At 35.0% G+C, this 25,564-nt stretch overlaps 1 protein-coding gene across 1 annotated transcript; it reads left to right on the plus strand.

Annotated features, from left to right (window-relative positions):
• The first annotated feature begins 559 nt into the window (after positions 1 to 559).
• On the plus strand, positions 560 to 2,230 carry LOC143569254 (PKS-NRPS hybrid synthetase cheA-like). Its single transcript, XM_077055216.1, has 3 exons — positions 560 to 1,021; positions 1,106 to 1,294; positions 1,376 to 2,230. The coding sequence occupies exons 1-3, from the start codon at positions 560 to 562 to the stop codon at positions 2,228 to 2,230; spliced, it is 1,506 nt and encodes a 501-aa protein (XP_076911331.1).
• Positions 2,231 to 25,564: the final 23,334 nt, after the last annotated feature.

Consider the following 25,564-nt stretch of genomic DNA (forward strand, 5'->3'; position numbering starts at 1 on the left):
GGATCTTGGATGCAATCGCAGCGGCGTACCAAAACTCACCGCCACAATCAGGCGTACCGGCAGTATAAAGAAGGGCTGTCCGTTTAAGTTAAAAGGAAGGCACGACCGTGTTGGTGATATTTGGAAGCTTTAGGTTGTAAACGAGACGCACAACCATGAGTCGTTCGTCTTTAAGGAGGGTCACGGGTATCTAAGGAGAATGTATGACGAGGAGGTTGATATGGTTGCGAGGTTACACACGGATGGCTTGAAGACGCAAAATTTTTTTTCACTCTTACACAAACGGTTTCACGGAACTTGCGTTATTGACAAGGACGTTCAAAATCTTATAGAGAAGTTGAAAAAGGAAAATAGAGTTGGTGATACCCCAATGCAGGTTCATGTTTTTGAATTTAACTTGTTGCAACGGATGTTTAAAAATATTTATTAATGTCATATAAAATCGGTTGCAGGTATTTGAAAACTTCCTGAATGATACGATTTCATTTATTCCACACGGGAGAACTCTTCCATAAACCGCGTGGAAGATGTATTCTTTTGTCATGACACGTCGTTTAGAATGTGGCGTGCGTTTCCCCATTTGTTGTTGATTGACACGACGTACAACACAAACATGTACAAGTGGCCGTTTGTGCAGTATATTGGTGTGACGTCGACGTCGAAGTCGTTCTGTATCGCGCACACGGTTCTACTTAGGGAATGCCAGACTGATTTCACATGGGCCCTCGAGCACCTCAAAGTTATGCTCGAGGATTCTATTGAGCCGCGCGTCGTAGTTACGGACAAAGACTCCGCCCTGATGAATGCTTGTAAACAAGTATTCCCGAATGCTACAAGAAACCTATGCAGGTGGCACATACGGGAGAATATAAAGAAAAAGTGGAAGGGTATCTATGATAGCGAGGCAAGAGAAGATTTCGCTCTATTGTGGACGGTCTTGTGTGAGTCTCCCACGTTTGATGATTACGAATATAACTGCGTAAAGTTGCAAGAAATGTTATGCAATATTGGGAAAAAAAAAGTAAGTCCTTCGGATTATAAATATACAGTTAGTGTTAATCTAGTAGTACATTTCTTATGTTTGTTTTTGTTTCCTTTGTCAGAGGTATGGGACTATATCCATCAAAGCTGGCTGGACCGAGACAAGGAAAAGTTTGTATCTTGCTGGATGGCCGATTGGTTAAACTTCAGCGAGACTACAACAAACCGAGTCGAGAGTCAGCACGCGAACCTGAAAAGGCACCTTAACGGGGCCAACAACACCCTCCACGCGCTTGCGGCTTATGCCCTTGAGGTTATAGAAGCCTAGAAGGTTGCAATTGGTGCAACATTTGAACAATCCCGAATTAAGTTGAAAAAAGACCATAACATTCAGGTTTTTTACATGCTACATTATAAAGTGTCGATTAAGGCTCTTACGCTACTTGAAAAGGAGTATGGAAAGCTTGAAAAGATGACCGAGTCCGGACATACGTGCCGACACCAGTTGCGAACGTCTATGGGGTTGCCGTGTGCGTGTGAGCTGGAGAAACACCTTAATAAAGGCGTTCCTATTCCACTAAAATCGATAGTTCCGTTCTGGAGGAAGCTTGACTTCGATCCAGTGGTCTCACAGGAAGAAGAACAAGACTTCGAGGCAGAAATGGAAGAGCTTAAACAGACGATTTTGATACATAAAGATTTAAAACAGAAAAGAAGTCTTTTATCGAAGATTTGGTCTGTTCTTCCCGGCAACTCAAATAAAAAAGAGCCAGAGAAACGGGAGGACCCTCGCGGGCGTCCAAACATAAACCAGCAATCAAACGGAAGGATCCCAAGGCACAGATCGTACATCCCTTCCTCGTACACCTCTTCGTCCTCACATAACATTGAGCAAACCCCTTCATTCTTGGAGCGTTCGCGGTCGCAGTTGCAGTCCCATTCAAAGCTTAAGATGCCCCCTCCTAAACCATCAAAACGGTCGTCTAAGAAAAAGGAGACAGGAGTTGCCATAGGTTTTCCTTTAGTGGTTGATCCGAAAGACGTCACAACGGTAAAAAGGTATAAGGGCCTTGTTCCCAGCTGGAGTTACCCGTACATCGCAAGGATCATAGACGTAAAGCCTGACGGTAACTGCAGTTTTCGGGCAATTGCTGAGGGCTTAGGAATGGGTCAAAAGAGTTGGAGGGTGGTTAGGGTTGCCATGAAGAATGAGATGGATATGAACACAGATTGTGGAGGGCAAGATTAAATACAGAGAAGCCAGAGTTTTTTGAGAGGGCCCGTAACCATTTAGAATTTTACGAAACAGTTCAAGATGCGCCTAGCAATCGTTGGTTTCAGTTACCCGCCACGGATACGTGGTTGATCAAGCATTTAATTGCGTTCTAATACTTCTCGAGCCGCATAGCAGCCAGTCTTTTTTCCCGATGAGAGAGGGTCCAGATCGATTTCGTGACCATCCGGTCCTGGCCATTGCTAATGTTACAGATACTCATTGGATATATATAAAACTTGAAGGGGATTTCCCGGTGCCGTTGCCGGTATATACTTGAGCGAGATTTGCAAATGAATAGGCTTACGGATGGAGGGCCTTGTATGAAAATCGTATAAACGAGTATGTTAGAATCATGTCAAGTTGGCGAGTCGAATGTGCTACTGTTGATTTAACCAATTGACTGTATTTTTAAATCAATGTCTCACAGACCTATATGTTATGCACGTTGCGTATAAATTAAAAATCAATGTCATTATTTTTTACTAATGTAACACCAATTGATAATGAAATAAACAAACTGTTGGTTAGAAGTATCACTGAGAGGGACTATATACATAAATACAAACGAAGCCAACTACTGTGATTGATATGAACCCCGTCCCGCCCTGATGACCATTGAATCTGAAGAACAATGGAAGACGATCACATAGTTGACCAAAATAGCATCTACACAGCCACCGTTAGCTCTTTTCCCACCTGACTTATATTGTTCGACGGGTTGTATCTTCTTCTAAATAACATCCACATAGAGTTTGTTTTGATGAAATATGGTGTATGAGTTTGGGAGAGAGGAGGGGGGTTGAGCTGATGATTTAAACTCAGTGGTTGTGGCTGGCACAAATATCTCTAACCGGCACGTTAAGAACTAAACGGGGCGGATATCATTCATTATTTTCCACGTGTCAGGAATCTTGCAGTACCCAAAGCATGTCCAATACAGTCATAACTATCTTTAATCTCCACGTTAGGACCTAACCGTGGCGGTTATCTTCCATTATTTTCCCACATGAATCATTAAGTACCCAAAGCCTGTCGGTGTACCAATAGAGTCACGGTAAGTGTTGTACATGGCGTTTATGTCCCTTATATTTCAACATGTCAGGAATCTTGCAAATTTCAATATGTAAATACGTGATGTTGAGTTTTCTATGTGTTGTTGTAAGAGAATCGTATAAACGAGTACGTTAGAATCATGTCGTGTTTTCTAGTTGTATAAACTTAAAAATCTATATGTAATAATAATTATTTATTAATGTAACACGTATCATGAAGCTATTACATTCAGATATTTTCACCGTGTAAATAATGATATAAAAAAAACGGTTGGGTATACAAGCATCGTTGAGAGGGATTATATACGCAAATATAAAAACGAACCCAACTAAACAAACTGAAATGAACCCTGTGCTGCCCTGATTACCATTGAATCTGAAAAAACATGGAAGATGTTCACAGAGTTCTCCAAAATAGCATCTACACAGCCACCGTTAGCTCTTTTCCCACATGACATATATTGTTCGACGGGTTGTATCTTTGATGGGTATGGTAGATGTTTTTGGTGAAATTTGGTGAATGAATGCGTTTGGGGAGAGAGGTGACATACCATGTTGAGGGGTTTGGGGAGATTGAGTTGGTGATTTAAATTGTGTTACAAAAATCTATAACCGCCACCTTAAGTCCTTAACGCCGCGGTTATGGTCCATTTATGTCCGACATGTCAGGAATCTTGCAGTTGTTAAAGGTATGTGAAATGCCACGTTAAGTGTTATACGTGGCGTATAGAATGTTCCCAAAATTTCAACACCACGACTTTTGTAACATATAAACCAACATGACCGGTACCTCCAAGTTCCAAAACACCAAAAATTCCCGAAATATGGAGAACAATAACGACGGGTTTTTCTGTTCTCAACTGGCTCCAAAATCTGCAAGAATGACGGACAAACTTTGGAGGCGTGTAAGGAGGCCGTCTATTTTAGAATTTTCTGGCACGTCGTCAAGTACTCATTCAGGAGGTCCAGAAGAAGTAGATCCTGTCGAACACCACGAACAAACAAAGAAATTTACGGTTGAAGTCGAAGAGTCTAGGAGTTGGTCGAAGGATGCCGTTGATTTTTATAAAAATGGGGATGCACCGTTTTGCCATACTCGTTTCATTACCAAATCGTTAGATCGTAACTTTTGGGGTGCGTTGCTTGGTTTCGAGCCCAACGGGTGTTTGTCATCTCTTGTGAGTGATTATTTTTATTTAAATTAAATTACAACAAATTATGTACACCATGTATTATTGATACATAATATTTTTATATCACGAAATTGTACAGCATGTTGAAGCGTGGACAGTAAGAATGATGCGTGTTAGACAGTCAAGGCTATTAAAATATCCAAACGAAGAACAACGTTGGACGGTGTTGCCTCCTAATTTCTACGATCATATGAAAGATGCGAACTCGTTAGCTGCTAGGGAGATGGCTGGTGAGAAAGAACCATACCATCCATTTTGGTAGGTTGATTACGTTTATCTCCCCTTATGGATTCAAGAATCAGACTGGCTCCTCATCCGTGTTGATATGCGGACCATGGTTATTACCTAATATTGGACCGACACGAGATGGAGGAATGAAAAACGACGTTATGTTGCGTACTACATTGTGATGACAAGTTTGTTTTTCGGGTGGTTTCTTGATGATATTCACTATTGGAGCAAGTCCAATCATCACATCAAGTATGACATGTGTGTTGGTTTAGTTGAGGTAGATGTTCCTCAGGATAACGGTAATGTTTCAAATATCCGGGTTCTTGTTTGCATGATTATGGAAAACCTTGTTCGAAACAAATCTCTGTTGATAAAAGGTGACGTTGAAGGCCTGTGTTAGATACCGTCGTCACATGGCAGACCAGCTGTATAGATGGCGTTGTATGTGAATGTAGTATAATGTTAACATTTTATTGAGTTATTTTAAAGTTTGTTGTGATGTTCTTAACATAACATGCCACTACGGGTGGTCTTACCAATCCAACATTCTCTATTTTTTATTATAAAATATAATTTTTAATTCTTGTATTTTTATTAAAAGTGACTAGAAATATAAAAAATAATTTCTTTATGGAAAAAATCCTATTAACTAATAGAAAGTTGATAAGTGTCGGATAATAGCGATGAATAATTATTAATATTTATTTTATATTAAAAAATATATATAAATTTTATTTTTATTAAATTTATACCGTTGTGTTCATAAAAAAAACTAAACAACATTGTATTTTTAGATTTTTTAAAAACCTTAATATTTAAAAGCTATTAGAGAAAAACAAAATTAGACTTTAAAACTAATTAGTGTGGAATAAAAAAGAAAAATAAAAACAAAATTGACAATAAACCGCCCCTTATAGGTCTATAAGCGACGTATAATGGTAATGCAATCAAACTAAAATCTGCCAAGTGGGCAAATATACCGCGTCTTTAACCATCGCGTTAAGACATAACCGGGGCGGTTAGGACATGGAGATTTTGTCTACAAAAACCCACCCCGGTTCACCATTTTGTCTAACAAAATATTTATCATCAAACACACCCCTCCTCCATGTTTATCATAAACCCTCCACCATGTTTCCTCTTGACAACGTTTGTCTCACGACCACCACATTTCTCAAAACACCTACATTCTTTACTTATGGAGTTGGTTACTACTAAAACCAAATATTGGTTGTGTAGATGCTATTTTGGAGTGACATGCAGGCATTGTAAACTCCATTGAATGATGGAGGGAAGAGTTGAGGCTATTGACTACATCAAAAAATTTGATGTAAAACTAGGAACCTAAAATGTTACCAACGGAGGAGGTACTGGTGTGAATTACACCACTTTCTTCTGACCAAGCTGATAATCCCTGCTAATAGCTTGTCGTTCGACAGGCGGGTTCCAAACGACATCCAAAAGAACCACCCGAGAGCCCCATAAAGATGTATTCCTTCAGAACAACATTTTGTAGATGCCAACAACACTTTTAAATGTAATATTTGCTGTGTAAATGCTATTTTTTGAACGTAATTTTGTTATTGTGTTCTAAGTAATTTTAAATTTCAAACCCATCACCGTTATGCATTCAAAACCGATCATCACGTGTTCTTGTGTAATGTATTATTATCATAACTAGTAAACGTCACCGCGCGTTGCGGCGGGAACGTTGATACACATTAGCCCACGTGTTGCGGTGGGGACGTTGGTTAGACATATTGTTAATAAAGATTTTTCGCGTAATAAGGGACGTTGTTTTAATAAAATTTGAATTTATCGAAACTTAGGCAGAAATAAAGTTTTCTTTAGGTATTCATAAAGAAATCAAAAATATATTATAACTGAGACGTGTTTTGGCCACGCATTGTATGAACTCAGTATTGAATTAAATTTATATCGAGACGTAAGTTGAAACATTGTCGTTCATATTTAAATTTAGAGTAACGTTACATTGCAAAAAAAAAAAAAAACTTAATGCATAATATTTTCTTCTCTTACAAATAGTATTAATATAAAAGTAAGAAATGAAATATTGTAAATTCACGGTATGTCCATTACGCCACGGTATGCCCATTACGCTGCGTATATCGGTAACGTTGAAATCCACAAACTCTGAAAAATTTGCGTACACTGAAATGCCTATTCACTCTACAAAGCATGCAAATAGTAATGATGCCCATACCCGCCGCGTATAGTCCATTACGTTGCGTATATAGGTCACATGGAAATCTGCAAACTCTGAAAATCTGCGTACACTGCAAAGCATGCAAATAGTAATGTCGCCCATAACCTCCACGTATAGTCATTAACCGCCCGCATTAACGGCCCATTCAAAACCGATCATCACGTGTTCTTGTGTAATGTATTATAATCATAACTAGTAAACGTCACCGCGCGTTGCGGCGGGAACGTTGATACACATTAGCCACGTGTTGCGGTGAGGACGTTGATTAGACATATAGTTAATAAAGATTTTTCGCGTGTTACGGGACGTTGTTTTAATAAAATTTGAATTTATCGAAACTTAGGCAGAAATAAAGTTTTCTTTAGGTATTCATAAAGAAATCAAAAATATATTATATCTGAGACGTGTTTTGGCCGTGCATTGTATGAACTCGGTATTGAATTAAATTTATATCGAGACATAAGTAGAAACATTGTCGTTCATATATAAATTTAGAGTAACGTTACAATGCGAAAAAAAACTTAATGCATAATATTTTCTTCTCTTACAAATAGTATTAATATAAAAGTAAGAAATGAAATATTGTAAATTCACGGTATGTCCATTACGCCACGGTATGCCCATTACGCTGCGTATATTGGTAACATTGAAATCCACAAACTCTTAAAAATCTGCGTATACTGAAAAGCCTATTCACTCTGCAAAGCATGAAAATAGTAATGACGCCCATACCCGCCGCGTATAGTCCATTACATTGCGTATATAGGTCACTTGGAAATCCGCAAACTCTGAAAAATCTGCGTACACTGCAAAATCATGCAAATAGTTATGTCGCCGATAACCTCCACGTATAGTCATTAACGGCCCGTATAATTCACAAACATCATTCACTCTGTTAGGCTGCCAAAATTAGTCGCCCAAGAACAACCGCGCTAAGCACTACACCTAGCGTATAATGTGTTCTAAAAAAATCGTGTATAAAACCCCGAACCCCCTAAATTCACCATCACAACAAACCAAACACTTCTAACATGTTTTTATTCATAACTCTCAGCTTAAGAAACTATCCAAATAAAAATGAATATTTCATCAAAATTATCACAACAATCAATTTATCATCGTCTGTCATTCTCAATTGTGGTGGGTGTGTAGATAGTATTTTCAAGTTCATTGTTATCAATGCAGATGTATAAAATGTAGATAGCCCTCTACCTCTGTACTTCATGTTTGATGATAGTGAACACGAGGACAGTTGTCGTGAGCTGTCTTTCAAAATATGTACAACAACATCCTATTACAAGTGGGATATATGCTGGGTGATTTGTATTATAAAACACCTATCGTTGAGATGTTCAGTCAATTGGGTGCGGAGTCGTGACCGTACCGAAATTCTATCAGCGACAGATTACAATGTTAGTGTTATAATTTACGAAAAATTAATCTTTAAAATATGAAATATAGTATTAGTGTTATAATTTACGATTACATTAAAACGAATGACCGAGTACCTACAAACTAGTCCTAAGAATTTTAAAACAAATTAAACAATGACATAGACATTGCGATAACAATTCCAAAATAACATCTACATAACATGAACATTAATGACAATTGCTTCAATTTCAAAATCCGCCTACAACCCTTTGTTCAACGATTAATAGTAACGGTATACACCAGTCATTACTCCTCGCTGACAAAATTCCAAAATCCCTGAAACCTTTTGGGGATTTTCGGGACAGTTGGGATTTATGAAGGGGGCCCTCTAGGCACGTTCATCCCCCTCATGTTATATTGATTTTAATAAAGACTCCAAAATAGCATCTACACAGCCACCAATATCCGCTGGACCAACCACGTTAAATTGACCGACAAGACCGTATTCGATATTAATAATAATGGACTCCAAAATAGCATTCACACAGCCACAATTATCTTCTTAATTTCAGACCGAATTTATCGTGGCTCTGTAGATGCTATTTTCGGGCTTCATCGTTATTAGTTTCCATGGTAATATATTGAGGAGAAGGACATAAATCCTAAACCGACGAGACCGTTTTCTATATTAATAATAATGGACTCCAAAATAGCATTCACACAGCCGTAATTATCTTGTTTATTTCATACCGAAATTTTCGTGGCTGTGTAGATGCTATTTTCAGGCTCCATTGTTATTATTTTTCAAGGTATTACCGTGCTGTATGGGTGGATTGGTGTGGGGGATTAATGATTTTTTGTTGTATGGAGCCTATAGATATCGCGTGTTATACAGTGGTTTCTGAGGTCCCATATACGCCACTGTTAGACCTTTAAGGTGCGTTTAAAGGTAACTCGAAATCACAAAAGGATGTAAAAGGCAGTCAAAGACTGCAGCAGGAGCGTGTTCACCGTCACGGTAAGCACTTACCGCGGCGTATAAGGGTCACGCGCATATCTAGAAAATCTGAATAAGCATGCGAAGATCTAGTAAATCTGATAAAGTATGCATGTTAAACTCACCCCATCTATAAACGCGGCGTTAAACACTAAACGAGGCGTATGGCTACACCAAATTTTGTCTACAAAAACCCACTACGATTCACCATTTTTTCTAAAGACAATAATTTTGTCTACAAAAACACCCTCCGATTCACTATTTTTTCTAACACAATAATTTATCATAAAACACACCCCTCCTCCATGTTTATCATAAAACTCCTCTCCATGTTTCCTCTAGATGACATTTCTCTCAGCACCCCAAAATTGCTCAAAACACCTTCCTGTTTTACTCATGGAGTCGGTTACTATTAAAACCTAATGTTCGCTGTGTAGACGCTATTTTAGATTGACATGCGAGGGTGGGGGTTGACGTGGCCCAATGTAGCAGCCAAATTGAGGTCGTCGTTAATCTCAATGGTGCCGATTACAGGTACTGTAGACTCCATTGAATGATGGAGGGAAGAGTTGAGGTTATTAACCACCTCAAAAAAATTAAAATCATGAATGATGAACCAACATGGGGTTCATAAATTTACATCGTGATTTTTGATGAAAAAATTGGGAACCTGAAATGCTACCAACGGAGAAGACGTGTCTATCGTACTTCTCCTCCTCGGTCATGCCAGATGTCATCTACTGGTGTATCACCGGTTAATAGTTTGTCTTTCAATAGACGGGTTCCACATGACATTCAAAAGAACCACCCGAGAAAACATGAATCCCTATAGAAGAACATTTCGTAGATGTCAACAAGAAATTTAGATAACTTTTAAATGTATTTGAAATTTGGGAGAATTTTGGTTATGTAAATGCTAATTTTTGAATGTAATATTGTTAGGGAGTTATCAATAATTTAAAATTACCATTACGCATTCGAAAACCGATCATCATGTGCAAGTGTGTAAGAAGTTAGACCAAACCGTTTGTGGTAGCAAACCATATTGCAAACTATTCTCCATCTTTTCCATGCCAAATGTCAAGACATCTATGGCTTTCTTTTTATAATTTCTTTTTCTTTTTTCTTTCAACTAATTAGTTTTAACACTAATATTGTTTTTCTCTAATAACTTTTTAATATATAAATTTTTAAAATTATCTAAAAAATTGCTTTGTTTAGTTTTTTTCTTGTGAACATACTAGTATAAAATTTTATTAAGAACATAGTTTTGAAAAAAAAATATATAATATAATATATAATTAATATTAATTATTATGATCTATATTATCCGATACTTGTCAACTTTCTATTGGTTTATAAAATTTTTTAAAATATTTTTAAATTATATATATAATTTATTATTAAATAAATAAATTATTTTTTATATTTCTTGTCACTTTTAATAAAAAAACAATTATAAATTATATTTATTTAACAAAAAATAGTTAAGATTGGGTTGCTAATGAGTGCAAAAAAGTTTGGTTGGGTTGGGTAAGTTGAAGAGAGAGATATTAGTTTTATAATAAAGATTGTGGTTTGATTGGTTTGTGAATGAGGATAGTCTTATAATCATAATCTAATATTTAAATTACAAAATATAATAAAAGTGTTACAATAAACAATTACATGAGAATGAACAACTACTTACACACTAAAAAATTATAATAAAAACAATAGTGCTAACAATTTTAAAACAAATTAGACAGGTCATAGACGTTGCGGTAAGAACTTCAAAATAGCATCTACACAGTACGGAGACAACGACCACTACTCCAATTTCGAAATCGGCGTACCACATTTATTTCTTTAATAATAATGTGGCACACACCAATCGTCGCTCCTCGCTGACCGAGAATGTTATCAACATGCCTTCAATTTCACTCTTGGGTACTATCAGTGCCCAATAAGCATGTTCATCATTCCCGTGTTTAAATAAAGGCCCTAAAATAGCATCTACACAGCCACCAATATCCGCTGGACCAACCGAGTTAGATTGACCGACAAACACCATATTCTATACTATTTTGCAAGGTATTATGTTCAGGAGAAGGACTTAAATCGTGTTGTGTGGGTGTAGTGATGTGGGGGATTAACTAATTTTGCACCGAGCTTGTAGTTTGTTACATGTTATATAGATGGTTTGCAGGGGTGATCCGCCACGGTAAGCCGTCAAAGAGGCGTATGTAGGCATACCGCGTATATAACCGCGTCGTTAAGCCCTTAACGTGGCGTATAAGGGTATCGTGGAAATCTACAATCTCTGAAAAGCCTGTAAACCACCTACTCACTCTGAAAAGAATTTGCATGCGAAAAATAATGTCGGCCTTAACCGTCGCGTATAAACATTAACGTGGGGTATAATGACAATTCAAAAAACATTTTGCGACCATGCAAAGGTTGCAAAAATAATGTCGGTCATTCTCAGTTGTGGTGGATGAGGTTCATACGGAGATTTGCCATTCAGAATGGAAGATGGAGTCCTGTTAACAAGATACGAAGCAGTTAAAACACATTCAAACCAAAAACTAAGAGGTAGACCCCCTTGAAAAAGGAGAAACCTAGCAATATTTAAAAGATGTTCTATGCTTTCTTTCAACAATTCCATTTTGCTGTGGGGTATATGGGCAAGACGTTTGATGAATAATACCATTGTTTAAAATAAAGTTATTCATTTGAGAATTTACAAATTCAGTGCCATTGTCACTTCTGAAAACTTTAATGGTCTTTTCAAATTGGGTTTTAATCATATTGTGAAAACTTCTAATGTTGTCAAAAACTTCATTTTTGTTTTTCATTATGTATACCCACAGAGCTCTAGTGTAATCATCCACAATAGACAAGAAATACTTATACCCTTCTTTACTTTGAATCCTATAGGGGCCCCATACATCAAGATGAATAAGTTCACCTAAGGAAGAGGATGTGTGATCACTTAAAGGGAAAGGAGCCCTATGTTGTTTGGCTCTATGACAGACTTCGCATGGAAAATTACCCGTTAGATTTCTTAGATTTAAGCTATCTTTTAAGACAATTAGGACAAGGTTAGAAGGGTGTCATAGTCTAGTGTGCCATAAATTTAAAGTATCATGACTATTAAAACACACACCTTCATTGTCTTTGGTGTATCTCCACAAAAATATAAACCATCAACTTGATTACCAGTCACCAAGGTGTTCTTTGTGAGAGGGTCTTGAATATAACAGTTATTCTCATCAAACAACACCTTTAGTATATTATCTTTGGCAAGTGTATAAACGGACATAAGATTTACATAGTATTCTGGTACTACAAGCATGTCTGACAGAATTACATTATCACTTAATTTATAACTTCCAATTTTTGTGACAGTAGCGTGAGAACCATTTGAATGTTTGACTTTAATATTAAATTCAGAATCATCAATTTTGTTGAAAATACATTTCTCTATCATGACCATGTGTTGGTTAGCACCAGAATCTACTACCCAATTTATACTACTGGTATTAGAGATATTACTTGAAAAACCAAAGACACGTTTGCAGTAACTATTTGAACAAAATGGATCAAGAATATTACCTCCCATGTTAGCATTTTTGTGAGCCTTCACATGTTCTTTCATTTAAGAGGCCCGACAGTCTGGAAACTTGATCGGATGTTAGAGTGGGAATGGATGGATCAGGGTTATTTGAAACCGAATTATTAGAGGTGGCAGATCTGGTTCCATTATTACCGACCTGATTCCCTCTTGATTTACTATATTGCGGATAGCCAAAAATTTCATAGCATTTATCCACAGTGTGTCCCAACTTGTTGCAATGTGTACACTTCAGGTTAGGATTAGGACTTCTAAATTTTTTCTTGTTTTCAAAAGATTGATTAGTTTTTTGAGATGAATCCAACATGTTGGGTTTGACTTTTTGAAAGATTTTTTTGAATTCAAGTGAGACTCTTCCCTAGAGATGATTGAGTAAGCAGTTTTAACCGAGGGAAGCGGATTACTTGTTAATAAATTTGTCCTAACCGGTTGGTACACATCATCAACGCCTATAAGAAATTGCATTAATTTTATCATATGGCTAAAATCATTAAAATCTTTTGAAGCTTGACAAGTACAGGATGGAAGTTGGACCATTTGATCAAACTGTTTCCACATAGTATTAAGTTTATGATAATATTCGGACACAGAAGTTCCATTTTGACTTAAAGAGTTAATTTTTTGATGTAGACCAAATATTACAGAACTGTCTATTTTATCATAAGTTTCTTTTAGATCCTCCCAAACATCATAAGCAAATTTTGAAAAAACTTGACCCATATATAATTCATTAGATATAGAGTTAAGAATCCATGTAATTACAACCGAGTTACATCGCTCCCATTGACTTGCCAAAACATTATTAGTGGTAGATTTTTTACATGTGCCATCAATAAAACTAATTTTATTTTTTACTTGAAGGGCTAATTTCATGGCATTTGACCAAATTGTGTAATTCTCAGATCCTTTTAACTTGATGCTAATGACTGTTAGATTACTAGAGTCACTAGCATGAAGAAATAACGGGTCGCTAGCATCAAGTTTACTTATCGAAGTTTCATTATTAGTAGAAGTACTCATAATGCGAAAAACCAAATATATGGTATACCTTTTTAAAGGCAGGACTTAAAGAAATATATAATTAAAGAGAAGCTTACAGTGGATTAGACAAAGGTTTACTAGAGTTGCAGCAAAAAAAATGAGTTACCAAAGTTGCAGCGGAAGAGACAGAAACGCGACCAGAGCCTCAACTGATTTCAGCAACCGGGGCTTCAATAGACATCCAAAATTGGTAGTTAGCCGGTGACTGAATGAATTGAATTCACCAAAAACATTAGCGTCTGATTTGCTTCCCCAAATTTGTTTTAGACCTGAATTAACAATAGAAGCTCTTGATAATTTTAAAAGGCTCTTGATACCATGTCAAAAAACAATAAGATAATTTTATTGATTCAATGGTTCAAGAAACAAGAAAAACCAACTAACTTAGTCGGATGAGTGATTACAAGAAAATAGATTAATGAGATTTATAATTCTCTCTTGTGTCTTGCAACAAACTCTAGCCTGCTTAAATAGATGGCCGAAGGTAGCATAAAAGGGAAATAAATCACTCTCCACAAATCACTCCCAATGATAAAGGGATCTTCAATCAAGCTTCTAGATGACAACTAACAGGAGCGGTAGCTTTTAATGTACAGGACGAAGAAAAAATATGCAGCAAATGGGCCTAGGTCTGGAACAGAAATTGGGGCTGGACAAACTTGAGATGTTCAAAACTTGAGTAGCCTATAAACACGAAGAGAAGCCCAACAAACATGACACAAAGACAAAAAAATAATACCATGCCATTAGATAAGAATTTGATATTAAATTGAGTGAGTCATATATTTTTAACAGCTCATATATTATTCGACGGGTGAGTTATTGTTGAAAGTAGCAAACACAAACTCTAATGATAATTTTTTTGGCACTTTTCCCAACCAATCTTAACGTTGAAGCCTTCTCGCCCCCACATTTATTTGGCTTGAAATCCCAACCCAACATAACCCGAATTGGAACCGGGGTGAATTTGGTTTATAGGCATACACTGGTTAATTTTCAGTTGAAACGGGGCGGGGCAAGATTTGACCGCTGGAAAGTTTTATGTGATGATGATGATGGCATCGTCGTTTACAACTCATTCGTTTTCAATGCATCTAAGGTTGCTGGTGGTGGAAGTGGGGAGATAAGGCGGTGGTTGGTTGATAAATATGTTATGCTTAGCTCTGGCAACGATTGAGGCGCCGCCGCCGGGGTATTACCATTTAAGTTATAAATTTTGGATAAAATATGTCGGTTCATATATGAAGTGTTTAGTGGAAGTAGATGGGTCCGTATTGGTAGTTAATTAACTACCTTTGAGTCGTAAGAACGTAAGTAGCATGCAAGCTGGGAGTTGTCAATTACTTAATTATCCAGTCTAAGTTGCGTATAAGTTATTTATTTTGTTGTTTTAACGTAAGATGAACATAATTGACAAGTGACAACACATTTGACACTTTGACAATGAAACAAACCTGATGACTCGATGTCTTGATCCATGAAACCTGTTGTGCCACTTCTTTTGTTTGTGTAGGAGTTGAAATGTCAGTCTGGCCCAATATGAAAATGGGGGCGTGGTGAGTATTGGGCTTGGCCACAACTTACACTTAGACGGTTAGACCCACTAAAAACTCATGTCTTTAGTTGGGGCTTATCTGGATTTTAGTTAATTATTTTGGTATTAGTCTTTAGTTGATTTTCCCTCAGCGGTCTAAACGGTCTTCCTAGAGGTGTACAAATCGGGCTTTTTTTTTAATATCCGGTTTCGGTTATGGAACTAAATTGGGATTAGATCGGGTATTGGAAAATTGAATATTGGCAATATCCGGGTCAGGGTCGGGGTCGGGTTCGGGTCCGGGTCCGGGTATTGTCTCTAAAAACCATACTCTATTTACCGGGTTCGGGTTGGGTACAGAATCGGACATTCTAAAGCCAAGTAGTTGAATACCTATTTTCGGGTATTGAAAAAACCCTATACTTGGGTTTTTCGGGTATAGATTAAGTTTTTTTTTAAGGGGCTGCACTTTTTTGGGGTATTTCTGTGGTATTTTCCAGGTATTTTTCGTGTAATTTCAGGTATAGATCGGGTATTTGAAATACCCGGCCTCGGGTATTGAAAAAACCTGATTCCGGTATGGAACGGTTTTGGTTTTTGGGTATTACCGTGTACAAATCGGCCGAGTATAAAAAAACCGGTTCCAGGATTTTTTTTTTGAGTCCGGTTCAGGATTCTTATTTTTTGTGCACCTCTAGTTCATCCCCATCAACTTTCTTGCATTCTTGCAAATTTACTTATTCCGAAAGTTATAATCATTAACCTCTTTGGGCTTGGAATATCATGGTAATTTGGATATTGATGATTTGGATATGCCTTTTTAGTTAATTACACGAATAGAATTATGTACGTTTTATATGGATTTAACAGGTGGCGGCCCAAAGGTTTTAGAGGCCCAAGCTATAGAGGTGCACAAAGTTCGGGAAACTGGACTCGAAAAAAATACTTGGAACCAGTTTTTTTAATACCTGGGTTTTTTGATACCCGACCGTACCCGTAGGGTACGGATAGGGTATGCATTTCAATACCCGATTTATACCCGGTAATACCCGAAAACCGGAATCCAGAACCGGGTTTCTCTAATACCCGAAACCGGGTTTTTCAAATATCCGATTTATATCCGAAATTTCCCGAAAATACCTAAAAATACCTAAAAATACCCCTAAAAAGTGCAACCACTTAAAAAATCCAATCTATACCTGAAATATACCCTAGAAAAAGCCCAAAAAAGCTTGAAAAAAACCTGAATATATGGTATTCAAATACCCGGTTTTAGAATACCCGGTTCTATATTTGACCCAAACCCGATGCATAGGGTATGGTTTTTAGAGACAATACCCGGACCTGAACCCGACCCGGGTATTGCCAATACCCGATTTTCCAATAACCAGTCATATTCGAACCCGGTTCCATACTCAAACCCGGGTATTTGAATAACCGATTTGTGCACCTCCACCAAGCTACCTATCAAGTCTGTTTTATTTTTCAAACTTTTTTAATATAAACCCCCTCTTTTATTCAGGTTTGGGACCGGCAATAATAAATCTAAACATTTATAGTTGGCGGAGTTAAATTTTTTTTAGTTATATCGTGTCAGTAAAAAACAACATTTACATGAAATTTATTTATTTTTAGCTATGTTAGATGCAAATTGTTATGAAATAATCATAATCAATTTCTGCTAAAAAGTTCTTCTCAATCGACAAAAGAGCTAAACCGTTTAACCTTTCTTATGACATTGTAGATCTTAAATAATTTTTTATCAACTTTAATTTGGAAAAACTATGTTCTGTGGAAGCAACGATTACGGGAATAGTTAACACAATTCTATAGGCAATATAAGCATTCAAAAAAGAATCAAAGTTTTTAATATAATTTAATACATTAATAAGGGTGTTGGATTCTAAATCTATAATATCCCTTAGCATTTTTAGTTCTTGAAATAGATCTAAACCATCAATATCTAAACTACAATCATGTTTCAAAAAATTTTCAAGATTAATACATTTCTTTTTTAATTTTTTAAAATTTCTTCACTGAAAGATTTGAACTTTTCTATGTTAAACAAAAAATCAAAAATAGTTAACTCTTTAAATTGATTAAATCTATTTGTGAGTGAAGATATAGCTTAATCTACTATGTACAAGAAATAATTAGTTCTAAAGCATTCAATAGGAGTTTTTAAAGTTTCATTATCAATATTTTCATCAAACTTTTTGTTTCTACGAATAATACATTTCTCACGAAAAACAAGTTCAATACCAATCTCTAAGGCTATTTCTTTTGTTGCAGTCAACCTTTTCAAATCTCTCGTCTCTATGCTTTTTAAAAAAGCAAAATAAGTTCATTTACTTGTTTTATAGCATCATCCATACAAATATTTTTGCTTGTAAGTTTTTACTAACTATATTCATAGCAAACAAAATGTCATACCAAATAATCATCGCTAATAAAAATTCAAAATTTTCAAAATGTTCTATAGCTAAATTTTTAGCATTACCTTTCGTTTTAAGATCACCACTATCCTCATATAACTTCAATAATGCGTCTCGTAATTGTGAAGCTTGAAACTAATTTCTTTAACACTTTTAACCGGCTTTCCCAACGTTTTTATGATAATGGTTTAAGAGTTAAATTTTTTACATTATCATGTAAAAGTTTTCCATCTTTTAGGAGATGATGAGAATAAAGAATAAACACGTTGCATTACACCAAAAAAATCCTTAGCATTGTTACAAGAGATGGGCATATCAGAACTTACTAAATTTAAACTATGACAACCAGTGTGTAAAATGCTCTAGGGTTAATATCTAACAATCGTTTGCACGCCTTGATGTTTTCCCTTCATATTTGATCTATTATTATAACCTTGTCCTCTAATGTTACTTATATCAAGTCCTAAATTATTAATTTCTTCAATACTAGCATCAAAAAGGACAATGAACATTTGTTTTTTATGACTTATACCAGGAGTGCAATCAAGTATAACTGAAAAATATTAAGCTTGCTTAACTTTTTTAATAATTTTAGTTTATATTTCATTTGCTAACAAACAAATCAATTCATTTTGCATTTTGTGTCCAAGGTAATGATTATGAATTTCATTATTTTTTATGCGTCAAATATGTTCTTGCATTATTGGATCAAATTCTGCAATCATCTCAATAATAGCTAAAATTACCATTCTTTTCTTAATAAACTTTTTCATTCTTCCCACGAAATGCTATATTCTCTTTACCATAACTTTTTACAATGACGAGTATTCTTATTAGCATATCTCTCAATTGTTCTTTATCTTTATCTATTTGATCCTGAGTTTGTTTATCAATTGTTTTTTTTTTTGTGCCAATCTTATCTCTAAATCCATCCATGATCTCATATTGATAATATGCACATTACTTATTTCATGTTCTTTTAATTTGGCACTAAGATTTCTCCAATCGTTACGACCTTCAGATGCTAATTTACTTGTACATTGATTCGCATTGAATAACTTACAACAAAACAAAATGCTCTATCTAGTTCTATAGAATAAACCAACCATTTTATTTCTATTTTTTTCCTTCATTTGGTAACTTTTGCATATAAATAGAAGTAGTAAAGCTTCTTGAATATTTATCTTTTAGAAATTTGTAACCATAAATTTTAACGGACCTTTTTCTACAAGTAGATTCCTACTATTGATATTATTCCATTGACTTTGGGTCAACAATATTAGGAGGTTCATTAGCTTGATTCTCATTTGAAAGTTGATCATCATTTATAGGTTCATCGTCACTTGCTACCTCATCAATTGTAGGTTCATTATTTGTAGGTTGCTCGCCATTTATAAATTCACTATTTATAGGATGGTCTTCATTTGTGGGTTCATTGTTTGTAGGTTTTGTGGATGTGAAATATCTAAAAATATCTCCTTTTGTGATTCAATTAAAGCCTCATTTTTAAGTCTTTTTTTCTTTTTTCCATAACCAGATTCGTAAGTTCGGTGCCGATGTGAGATTGAAATAGGTAGCAAATAACAATAGGCAAGAATTCAATTAGGGCAGATTCTAAATTTCTAAACTCTAATACAGTTGGACAAGAATTCAGTTAGGACATATTCTAAATTTCTAATACAATTGGGTAAGAATTCAGTTATGGCATATTATAAATTGCCAAACTATTATACTGATGATAACATAAAGTGATAAGAATAAACTAACCTAAAATTGACAGGTTATAATAGCAATATAGTACACCCATTTGAAGTCTTGAAGCAAAAAATCAAAATCAACACATACTAAAACTCAGCAGATTAGCACTCAGGCTTCAACAGACACCTGAACCAGAAATTAAAATGAAAAATCGCAACTATTGACTGCCAATTCAATCACGAATTAAAAATCAAATAGAAGAATATGAGGACGCGATTACGAGTAAAAAACAGAGATTATGAGACTCACCATATATAAAGATGAACATGACAGCCATAAATGAAGAATATTCTAAAGCCGTTGGAGATTAAAAGAAGATTTTATTGATTTATCTTTTCATTCCACAAATCACTATTTTTACGAAAATATAGATATTGTCTCCCAACGTTTGCAAAATTAACCCATGTGTCCCTTATTGTTAACATACGATAACAAATTTGTTAAAACCATGTCAGGAAACCATTTTACCCTAGTAAGTTAAACATAAAAGAATAGACAAATATAAAAACATCAAAACATCATTTCATTCTGACAATATCGTTAGTTTCCACGTGTTAAACCAAGAGCAACATACATACCATATAAAAAATCATGAAGCATATGTTTTATGCAACAATTAAGGCACGTGAGTTTGAAGAAGAAAACACACTTTCTTTTTCAAAAGCAACGTGCATAGGATAAACGAGATCGACATTATTGTCTTGTCTTGCATGGGACCACCACATTCTTAACATACACCACAACAAATAATTGTCCCATCGCAAACGTTGTTTCAATTCTCTTAAATGTATAAGTTGACACATGTTGTCCACTTGTCCTCATTTTCTCACAAGTGCTCGATATGTCAATCACCACCTTATACAACGACGAATCAACAAGAAAACTTGACTTTTGCAACTATAAGCGACTTTGCCGCCCTTATCTAATCAGATCAAATCGAATCAAATCATACGAGCCAAAATAGGAAAAATTAAAAAAAATGTCCTCGCATTTTTTAAAATTTCAGAAAAGTCTCTTACTATCCCTTCGCATGCGATGACTTGGTATTCACGAAAAGTAAGAAACCGTCAATAAAGGCAAGTTTGAGAAAAAGTTAGAAACTGTCGACGGTCTTTGGAATGTTCCTTTGAAGATGAAGGCAAGTTTCTAACCTTTTCTCAAACTTGCCTTTATCAGCAGGTTTGTTTCAAATATTGTTAAAGAAGACGGGCTAAGAACACGTGTCAATTTCTGATTGGAAGTTAAAAAGCAGTCGTCGCATGCGACGGTTTTGTAAGGAACTTTTTTGAAATTTTAAAAAAGGTGGGGACATTTTGGTTACATCTCTTCTAAAAAAGAACATTTTGCGAATTTTCCCGTCAAAATTTATACAAAATGCACGTGTGTAAAGAACATATCACGTGTGTGTAGATTAGCATGAGTAATTGAAAGTTATTGATTACGGGTTATGAAAAATAAAATCCGAAGATGGCAAGTGTAATTTGGAACTTTGTTACTAGCCAGTAGCCACTTAAGTTTTGTTGAAAATCCTTCTAATTAAACTTCTTTTTTTGTTATATCTTGTAATCTAAAAAAAAGGGGGCAATAAATTCTATAACAAAGCCCCATGAAATATACTCACTACTTATTGTGATTAAAGAATTCTAATATAGTGATATCAAGATATAGGTTTCTCTTTCTGACGATTGTGGGTTCAAGTCATATGGACAAATTTATAACAACGATTGTGGGTTCAAGTCAGACAAATTTATAGTTATACATTTAAAAGTATGATCGGTGGCGTGTTAAGGAGAGGCTTTAAAGAAACTTCTTGAAATTTTAAATGAAAAGGATTTTTCAGTAAGTCAACTAAATATTATTCACATTTGATTTTCAAAAACACAGTTCAACTTAGGGGTGAGCAACTTAACCGCCATAATTGTTAAATCGAACCATTACCGAACTGATTTTTACCGATAACTGACATAACCGGTGGGTCGGTTTAATAAATTTTTAAAAACCGTCAAATACGGGCCGGTTTTGGTTAAAGATAATTCCGAAACCGCTATAACCGAACCGACCCATTTATTTAACCAACAATATATTTAATATGTTTTGGATTAACTTCCACCAAACATGTTGGATTATATCATTTTTATGTTTTTGTTTCAACGTTTGTTATTAAATTAAGTTGAATTTTGTTGTTGGATTATATAATGTCATTCTTTTTGAATATTTGGTATTAATATTTTGGATTATATACCTTGTTAGATTATGTCATGTCGTTTTTTTAATAATTAGTACCAATCTTTCAAGCTCAATTCTATTGTTTTGTTACGGTTAACCGATCCATAACTGACTCACTATAACCTACAAAATCGATTAACCAAAACCGTCATAACGGGTCGGTTATGGTTATGATTATCCATTAACCGATATATCAGTTATGGTTATGGGTTTGGCTCAAAACCGCCTCAAACCGACCCATGCACACCACTAGTTCAACTATTCGTTAAACTAATTAAAAAGAATCAATACAGTAATATATTCTCTCTATTACTCCTGTATCTATCTTAATATATACTTGGTGTCTTGGTGGCCGAGTTTTTACTTTCGCCAGTATATCCAACTTTAAGCTAATCAAGTTTAGCTTTTCATGTTGTACGTGAACAACCACTAGGATATCTAAGTTTTCTCGCGCATCATTTACAAAACGTAGGTTTAGCTGACAAAATTCAATAGAAATACAGCAAAGACTAGCATGGCGATTAGTTGCGGAGCCACCAAACCCTTGACAGGGTTCAGCCTAATTAACGAGTGAACCCATTTATTTTTAGGGAGTGAACCCGATATCGATTTATATTCAAACTTAGTGATTATGAAAGTTTAGTTAAAAAAATTAGTAATATTTTTTTTATAATGTATAAGAAGTTAAAAAAAATAAAATTTACTAACAAATATTATAAATGAGCCAATAATAACCGATTATTAGAAAAAAAATAGATATTGGTTTTTAATACTCCCAAATATCACTCATTGGACAACTAATGATTTGTCTTCCATCACTCCCAACTTATAACTTGTTTTCTTCTGCCGCTCCCGAATTTAACGGACCCTAACTCCATTAGTTTTTTTTGTAAGCGTTGCATGTTTTTACTGATGTGGCATGCCATGTGGAAAATACCTTATTAAAAAAAGAAAAAACTAACAAAAAACAAATAATACATACACACGCTAGCTTTTAGCCCGCGTGTTTCGTAGGTTTATTTAGTTTTTTAAATATTATTTTTAATATATAATTTTTTTATTAACTCTATTAATTGTCATTATAAAGTTTTAGGCCTACATGGGCTATAGTTGGTGTGTGAGCTTCTTTTTTTGTTTTTGTTTTAATTTTTTAAGGATTTTGTTTTTGTTTTTGTTATAATGGTTTCAATCTATGGATGTCGCGTTAAAGTCATTTTGGCTTTAGTCTTTTGTTTCGACTGAAATGAGCTATATTTATTGTTGGGGTGGAGTTTAATTTCAAGTATGCATAATGGCTTAGGTGCAGTAAGATGTAAAATGTTTGCAGTCTGCGAACCATATTTGCAGAACTTTGTAAAAAAAAAGAGGTGGACCAAGAGTTTGTAATAAGAAGGCTGTTTGTTTTTTAACTTCCGTGGATTGCTAAATAAACTACAAGGTTAAATAAACCGATTTTTTAAACTTAAAAAGAGTTTTTCAACATTGAAATTTAAATAATATTTATAACACACTGAAATAATATTCATTAAACCACCTCCCCCCTATCCCTCTCTTTCCATTTTTCGTCCCCGTGCTGCCGGTGTGGTGATGGGAACGAAAAATGGATCTTATCAACTTGTTCCGATCTAAGATAATAAACTCATAAGCTTTGCCTTACTTCACTGTTGAGAAATGAAAGAAGACTTCTATCTCCAAGTTTAACTCAGACGTAGCTCCTTCTAACTTATAATAAAAGGATTAGTTTTCATTAAATATGAGTTTGCCTTCCTTTCTTTATAACGAATGTATAATATAAAAAAAGATTTCATTAAACTTATCTAATTAACTTTTATTGATGAATTGTTTCATCGAGATCCAATCCAAATCACGATGTCATATTCTGGTTCTTAAGTGGGCCTATTTAATCTTTTTGGGTTTATGCTCTACTCTGAGTCAAGATCTAGAAATGGAAGTTTTCCAATCAATGACTCGAACCCATTGTCAAATTCTACTCAGCACAACGCAATATGGAGGTACACTCGTTTTTTGAAAAAACTGTTAAAAAGAAAAAGCAATTCCCTAGCGCACTACTGGTTGATCCTCAGACCTGCCTCCATCTTATTCCATAAACTAAATGGATTCTTAGATCTTGTTCATGAGATTAAGAAAAAAGAACTTCCAATTTCTAATTTTTATGTATACCTAAATTACTAAACCTTTTCTAATTCTTTGTTACAAAAGAGATAGTTTTCAATTCACAAAGGCCGTCAATGAAATACGAGAGATCTTGAGGACCCCATGCGAGAAAAAAAGGTTGGCCCATAATCAATTTTGTTAAGCGAATTTACTTCTATATAGCAATATAATGGACGCTTAATCCGTTAACTGAGAAAAGAAGCAGATAAAAATTGTCACTTGTAATTTATAAACTAACAACCTATGAAACAAAAGCAAGGACAATATTGGGCAAAAATTCAGTGACTCTTCCTTGATAAAATGAAGTTGAAGAGAATTCAGCTACGATCACATGTGGGAATGGAATAAGGATACGGATAATTGATGCCGAAAGGTCAATCAGAAACATTTATAAACCATTTTTACTATCAAGGGCAAGTAAGGTGTCGAATCCATAGGGAATCAGTGGAAATTGCCAATCAAGTTTATTTTTTAATAATAATTATGCTAGGCAAATAGACGATGCCAAGCAAATTAAATATTGATTTGATTGCAAAACAATTAAAGAAAAGTAACCACACTCCAGGTTTTAGGTTGTGAAGCAAATTAGACCAATTGATTAAACTTATTTGGAAAACCTGTTTGATTAAGCATATAATCAAAAGATTAGATATTTGACCTTACTGATTGACAAAACTAAATCCGAACAATTGGTTTTGATGAATAATAACCTAATTGATTACCAGTTTTAAGGTTTAATAAATGCAATCGGCTTTATGGCTAAAGATAAACGGGTCAATGACTCTAAGAACTTAATCCTAAAAGTTGATGGCCACAAATCAATTAACTGATCAAACTTCAAAGTATTTAATAACGAAAAACTGCTTAAATGAACAACCAAATATAAAAAGTTAAATAACCGAATGGTTATCAAATCTAAATCTAATATCGAGGTTGTAACACCCTAGCTTTAAGCGGAATATACCGGGTGTAACATACAGGTCACTCATAAGCTCGTAACGCTATTAAAGCGACAATAATTAAATTTACTTCATTTCCTTACATCACAAATACACAATACAATAACTTTGGATTATGACATATTTCTAATAACCTAATGGTCCAACTAATCTAGTATTCAATCCTTAAACTTTATCCTCCATCACGTTTAAAATAAAATTTTTTTGTCAACAATAATGTTGGTAAGAATTCATAAAGTTTTGCATATATATAATACAAAAAGTGTAAAATTCATAAGTCAAGATGTATCGTCTCAATCATAAAGTAAACGAAAAATTAAATAGATATTCCTGTTCGCTTGACATAAGTCAAATCTACTAAGGAACCCCCGTTCACCGAGCTACTTGGAGTATAGAGTATGATAATGATACCGCAATTTAAAAATAGACAGCGTAGGTACTTCCTGTCGGACCTCCCACTTTGAGTATGTTATGAGTCTCCACCAAGAA

Source organism: Bidens hawaiensis, unplaced genomic scaffold (genome assembly GCF_021521415.1).
Source record: "Bidens hawaiensis isolate Kalapana, Puna unplaced genomic scaffold, B.hawaiensis_p1.1 tig00024431_1, whole genome shotgun sequence".
Taxonomy (NCBI): domain Eukaryota; kingdom Viridiplantae; phylum Streptophyta; class Magnoliopsida; order Asterales; family Asteraceae; genus Bidens; species Bidens hawaiensis.

Excerpts from the sequence above, each read along its gene's own strand:
- LOC143569254 (XM_077055216.1), top strand. The coding sequence starts at position 560 with ATGTGGCGTGCGTTTCCCCATTTGTTGTTGATTGACACGACGTACAAC. Across the intron at positions 1,022-1,105 it reads GCAATATTGGGAAAAAAAAA|GTATGGGACTATATCCATCA; the intron begins GTAAGTCCTTCG and ends CCTTTGTCAGAG. Across the intron at positions 1,295-1,375 it reads TTGCGGCTTATGCCCTTGAG|GTTTTTTACATGCTACATTA; the intron begins GTTATAGAAGCC and ends CATAACATTCAG.